Source organism: Camelina sativa, chromosome 2 (genome assembly GCF_030686135.1).
Source record: "Camelina sativa cultivar CO46 ecotype springtype chromosome 2, ASM3068613v1".
Lineage (NCBI taxonomy): Eukaryota > Viridiplantae > Streptophyta > Magnoliopsida > Brassicales > Brassicaceae > Camelina > Camelina sativa.
Genome location: NC_141881.1, coordinates 19,350,425 through 19,356,812, shown reverse-complemented (window position 1 = coordinate 19,356,812; position 6,388 = coordinate 19,350,425). Strand labels below are relative to the sequence as shown.

At 35.6% G+C, this 6,388-nt stretch overlaps 2 protein-coding genes across 2 annotated transcripts; one reads left to right on the top strand and one right to left on the bottom strand.

The window, feature by feature from the left end:
* Positions 1-840: 840 nt before the first annotated feature.
* On the top strand, positions 841-1,727 carry LOC104725757 (oleosin 14.9 kDa). Its single transcript, XM_010444474.3, has 2 exons — positions 841-1,255; positions 1,377-1,727. Exons 1-2 carry the CDS (start codon positions 954-956, stop codon positions 1,504-1,506), a joined length of 432 nt encoding a protein of 143 aa, XP_010442776.1. The 5' UTR covers positions 841-953; the 3' UTR covers positions 1,507-1,727.
* A 984-nt stretch (positions 1,728-2,711) lies between these two features.
* LOC104725747 (uncharacterized) lies at positions 2,712-5,169 on the bottom strand. Its single transcript, XM_010444463.3, has 7 exons — positions 4,655-5,169; positions 4,021-4,234; positions 3,748-3,914; positions 3,527-3,651; positions 3,326-3,386; positions 3,183-3,231; positions 2,712-3,007 (listed from the first exon to the last, which is right to left on the bottom strand). The coding sequence occupies exons 1-7, from the start codon at positions 4,826-4,828 to the stop codon at positions 2,946-2,948; spliced, it is 852 nt and encodes a 283-aa protein (XP_010442765.1). The 5' UTR covers positions 4,829-5,169; the 3' UTR covers positions 2,712-2,945.
* Positions 5,170-6,388: the final 1,219 nt, after the last annotated feature.

The following is a 6,388-nucleotide window of genomic DNA, read 5'->3' as shown; positions in this document are numbered from 1 at the left end:
AAGAGAATACCCGAAGCCGAATTATTCCGAAGCTTGAATCTCACCAAATATATATACTTTCCGACCGCCAATCACCAGCTTTTGGAAGGTTCCTTCCGGCAAGGGGAGCTCCTCTTCGCCACTTAGCGAAGGAGGCTTGGGTCTCACCGGATCTAATAATTAGAAAATGTGAGTGACTAGTATGAAGATAAAGACGAGCAAAAATAATACATACATCTTGAAATATCATTTTGTTTTTTAATGACACATCCGACTTTGAGCTCTTAATCTCAAGAGTTTAAAAAGAAAATCAATAAATTTTCATATCAAGATGTGATGTGACCCATATCAAAACCTAACGTAAGAAAAGGTTTCAAATTAGCTTTAAAACATCCTCAACATCCCATTCGACCTTCTTTTGAGTTTGCAAACAGATCCATAAACCACTTGATCATATGGGTCACGTCACATACATGTACGGAAACATTTATAGGATATATCAAGCTACTCACTAGCTAGCTTTAATACTTCACAAGCTGTTGAAGTTAAGAAACTAAGTCAGTTAAGGCTTATTTTCTCTGTGGGCTTAGTAATTTAGTGGACATTGATTCGAAACTTACTTTGCTTTGCTTTTATAGAGTTGGGTCAATACCATGTGACCAGGGAACTGTAACGTCTATCACGTGGCTTATGTCCCGGTCCAGTAGTGTCCTATTTCAAAAACAAAACGGCCAAAACGTACGTGTCTCAAAGCACACCATCTCTACTCTCATCTACACATGCAACGGCTGCATGAAAACACTCTCGACACGTGGGTCACGTCTCAAGTGAACCCCACCAGCCTCTCTCACTCATCTAGCTCCTTTCATATATCTCATAGCTTTCTCGCTGCTAGTACTCCAAATTCACATTACGACTTCTCTGTGTTAATTTTCTTTTGGTTTTTTGGTTTGGAACGATCATAAAAAGAATCAATGGCGGACCAAACAAGAACACATCAGGAGATGATAAGCCTAGACAGTTCCCAAGCCCATCCGAAGGGGAGGCAGATGGTGAAAGCAGCAACCGCGGTCACAGCTGGAGGATCCCTACTTGTCCTCTCCGGCTTAACACTAGCCGGAACAGTGATCGCACTCACAGTAGCTACTCCCTTGCTCGTCATCTTTAGCCCCGTCTTGGTTCCGGCAGTAATAACCGTCACTCTCATCATCACCGGATTCCTCGCTTCCGGTGGCTTTGGCATAGCCGCCATTACCGCTTTCTCTTGGCTCTACAGGTAATCTACTACACTGGTACACAAAATGTGACCTACGTTTCAAACATAGCTTACTATGCACGCTATGTTCATTGTATGTATAAAGAATTTTAATATTGGAGAATATGGTGAATGTTTTTAGGCACATGACGGGGTCAGGATCTGACAAGATAGAGAATGCTCGGATGAAGGTGGGGAGCAGAGCGCAGGATACCAAGTTTGGGCAACACAACATTGGAGTCCACCAACAACAAGCACAACATGCTTCTTAAAATTTAAAGGATTAAAATCTAGTTCCACATTTACATTTGTCATTCATCGTTTGATCTCGTCTCTTTGTGTTTTTTGTTTTTTCCAACGTTTGTGTTGTAATGTGTGACAATAACATGCAATGTATGCTCCCTTTTTTTATTTTTAACTTTTGTTGTGTGAGAGTCAGAGTAAAATGTTTTGATCCTTATATGTTTTGTTATATAGAGTATGGTGTTATATACGTCGACTTCATCTGGTCAAATATTTTATATTAGGTAAGGTTATATGTCGTCTATTCATGATGAGACCTCTTCATATCGTGGAGGTTAATATTGGGAAATGGAAAATCCTTATAAATAAGATGATTATACAAAATTAACGCAGAACCTAAATCATTGCATCAACACTAAATTATAGCAAAAATTACTAATTATGGAGTTTGACCAAGGCTAATCAAATTGTCACAGTATATTAATAGTGAATTGTCAAAAATACTTATATATCATTACAGTTTTATACATAGCCGATTAGCCGGATAGCCCATATATACACAATTACAAATGTCATGGAGTTAGATGCCCAATCTTTGAAAGCTACATGCCATTGTTAACAGTAATATTCATTTGCTACCAAACTAGTGAAGCTTTATCAAGCATTTATATGAGCGGTTAAAATGCTTAATTCAAAACATAGCATTTTTAGTCTTCAAAATCTGTCACATCATCAACTTTCATCTTCACTTGTATATATGTTCCAAAACTTTATTTCGCACCAGAGTGATGTGTGATTGTGAATTCATATACGTGGCGAGATCTCCCAAGGTTTTTCTCTGTGTTTGGCATCTATAAAAACATAAACACAGCATAAATTTCACAAATGATCATTGTAATCTCCTTATCCGCAAAGCATAAATCTTTATTCATGAACATTTCTTCTCTATGAAAGCTATAATGAGGTTGAACTACTTCGACAAAAGATATTTGTGTTTTACAATTTCACTGGTTACACTTACAAGTCATCAACTTAGATCTCCTTCAATTGGTACAATTAATTTGTTGTGCTAACCTTATATTTTGTCTTGACTCAAAGACCCGAAAAAAGATGGAAGACTAGAACCTGTAACATACAAGATTATACATGCTGAAACGCGGAGAAGTAATAGATTACTGTTGCCTTTCGTAAATGATCTTGAGCATTAGTAAGGCAATTAAAGTACAAATGACACTTTTGTAAATGATCTTGAGCATTAGTAAGGCAATTAAAGTACAAATGACATCGAATGCTCTATTTCAGTTATCTTATTAACTTTCATAATGTTTTCATGATCATCTAGATGCTAACAACCAGCATGTCCTCCTCTTGTGTATGTTTCTTTCGCTGGATATAAAAACTGAAAAAAGAGAGCAATAAATGAAAGATTGATTCGCAAAGCGCCACAGCTTCCTCTTTTTCATTCAAGTCACAGGGGCTTGCTCTCCAAAGGAGTGAAGGCGAAATTGCCTGAGAATATGGACTCTTTATCTGTGCATTACAAAACAGAACCATATAAGACAAGGCTTGTCTATTCGAGTGCATGTGCCAGTAACAGAATGGAGGTATGCCAACTAAAGCTTCTCAGTTTACAAAAAAACAAAAATTGATTTGTATGTTGCAATTGATAAAGCACTATAAGAGAACGAGAGGCTAGTGTATGCACCTGTTAAAGATAAAGAACCGAGTTCTCTCCGGACATATCTTGCCATTGCCTGAAACATACAAGCAATGTCTCAAAAAAATTTACATATAGCCTTAACTAGTGTGTGCGTATTTGTGAGAGAGATAGAGTGGAGAAAAGCATGCCTGTGCTGCTTTTAAATCCGTGTTATCAGGTGTTGTTGTTCCATCATCAGAAAATACGTTCCTACAATCCAATTCCATCAGACGTTCTGTGAAAAATCTTTCATCTATGGCTGCCACAATATATACACTCAACCCGGACAATTTTCCAGTGTAATTTTCAGCGAGTTCAATGCATGAAGCACAACATTATTGAAGCTTTACCTCCACAGTTTGATTTGTAGTTCATTTGGTTTAGCTTCTGGAAGTAGCGCGGCGTCATAGGCAACAACATTTCCATAAAATATTCGCTCCAATTCCTTCATCCACTTGGCCAACAGCAAGTTAACCTGCAATTTCAAGAACATCAAAGACCATCTTAATTATAAGGAATCTAAAGAGAATAAGATTTATGTAGAAAACAACAGTATACGTGTAGCACGTACCCCGGCTTTAGATACCCTGAGCTCCACATCATGATTGTAGATCTCATAGACATATTGACCAAGGTCAACACCTTCCTGTCCATCTTCCTTCAAACGGCGTAGAACAAGCCACATATGAAGGACAAGCAGCGAAAATGTAATTTTAAATGTTTTCTCCAAGTTGAATACTGCAGCAAAGACAAGCACCAGATTATCTAAACAACATTCTATTTGTAAATCAAAAATTTAAACATATCTCCAGTGTCCTCTTGTGTTGGGAACCAAATAAAGTACCATCATAGATTTCTGGTTTATCAACTTGTGCAATGATCCGCTTGTAGATCACATTAGCCCCACGGATAGACATGCTCTGTTTGCTATAGAACATCATCATCTTAAGTATGAAACGACGAATCCCAACATAGTCTGGTTCATCAATTCTGAGAGGAGAGTCTTTGGGTATAGCCAACGAACATGGCTTTGACCAAAACATCTTATCCAAGTTTACCTGTCAAACATAAAACAAATACATTTCGTTAAAAAGAAGACAAACACGATATCCAAAACAAAACAGTTGAAGAAAGAGCATGATTCTAAATCACAAAACTAACAGCAAAAAGGGATGAATCCAAACCAATCCTCGTTGTAAATTCATACAAAGTGAAGTCCTAAATCAATGCAACAAACCCACAACACGGTAAAGAAAATGGAGAAGCAGAAGTAACTCTAGTTCCCCGATTCAGAGAGCAATTAGATTAAACTTAGAACCAATGGGTATCAAATTTAAGCTTTAACTTGTTGGAATCCTACAATGAGATGAACATCACTACACTACAAATAAGTAGTTGCCGATCACAGACTCTATAAGCTAGTTTCTAACTAAAAACGAGATCTTTCAAAATGGGTAGAGCAAATTTGGATCACGTACCAAAGATTTGCTGGGGAAATCCTTGTGGGGTGGAGGATCAGACGCCGTCTCCGCCGGAGCAACAGTGGCGTACCCATATCGCGAGAAAAAGGAGAGATTTTTCATCGGTTCATTTCTGGTTAAAGATCGAAGCTTTGAAGTTTGTGTAACGAGTCGACCTAATCTGGGCAACATTTTGAGAAGACCCTTGTGATTGATTTTGTACGAAGAGGAATTAGAGAAGAGATTGAATGAGAGAGAGAGAGTAAGATCGAATCGTAAAACCCTAAACGAAAAACCCTCTCTCTTCCCAACTCTGTGTGTGATTGAATTTGATGATGAGGCTCGCTACTCGTCCACGTTAGCGCTTATTCGACCAGGTATCTAACTTACGCCGTCACACGAAACGGGAAGCCTCAGTTAAAAAAAGCAAAAACAAACAAAAAGAAATTACCGAGAACAAACACATTCGGATCGATAGACTCAAAAGTCAAAACGGTAAAATGATGGTGTAATTTTTTTATTTTGGTGTATTTTGCTTTTGATAAAGTCGAAGAAATGATGGTATAGTTAGAGAGAAGGAGATGGTAATAGGATGTTAATTTACAAAAACAAAAAAATCACATGTAAAGAATTTAAGCAAACTTTATAATTGATTGATATAACATTATCATCATAAAATGATGGAGAAATATTAAAAGATGTTGTCTGGAAAAAACAAAAACTAAAAGATGTTATTCACGAAATTCACATCATTTAAAAAAAAAAAAATTCACGTCTTTTAAGTTTTAAACAAACAAAACATTACCATCATCCCTTTTATTGGAGAAGTATTTTGGACGAAAAAGTAGTAGTATTAATTAATAAATGTCTATATGATGCTTTTGTTTGTTCAAACATTTGGTTACAAATTCACAAGCAATAAGCATATGCACATATTTTGACCATATGGTAATGGCAGCCTAATGCTTTCATATCATATTGAATCTTTATACTCTTCTTAGAATATATAAGTTTTTTTAATCTAGAGAATGATTATTTCAAGATATATCCTCTTTTACTATATAAGGTTAAAACCAAATTTTAATTTTAACAAGGAAAAAGTATTGTTGTAATTTTACAAAATATGATAAAATATGTAGTAAGATATCTGGTTATGACTTATGAAGCTTCTCATATAAAAAGAACATTAGTGCTTAGTTATTGTTTACACATTCAAAAGAATTTTAGGATCAAAGAGATTACTTAGTTAAATATTCGATGCCCTTCTTATATCTCATCACTCATGAGATAGATTATATTTAATCGAAAACACTAATATTCAACAAACTAAAATTTATCGCATGTTTGTTTGTTCGTGAGAAACGGAGATTTGTTTAGCCATGTGCATATAAATCAGATTTGAAATTCATACTCAAATCCGCCTGAAATAGATAGTTCAGTTCGGATTCAAGTGGTATGCAATACCCCGATTAAATTGAATATCTTAGAATCAGATAGCTAAAGTAAAATAAGTGTTGTTTCTGTAACTCCGTATTTTTTTTTCCTAGAGAAGTTAAAATGCACCTAGTAGATTCATATCCATACCTTAAACATTTATTAATACATCGTAAAATTATTTTCCCACCTTAATTATTTTGTTTTAGTACGAAAACGTTAAATATTTATCTATATATATATATTCTAAAATTTCTAACCAACCTTAGTTATTTATATTATATTATATGAGATATCATTGTAAGAGTCTATCTAACG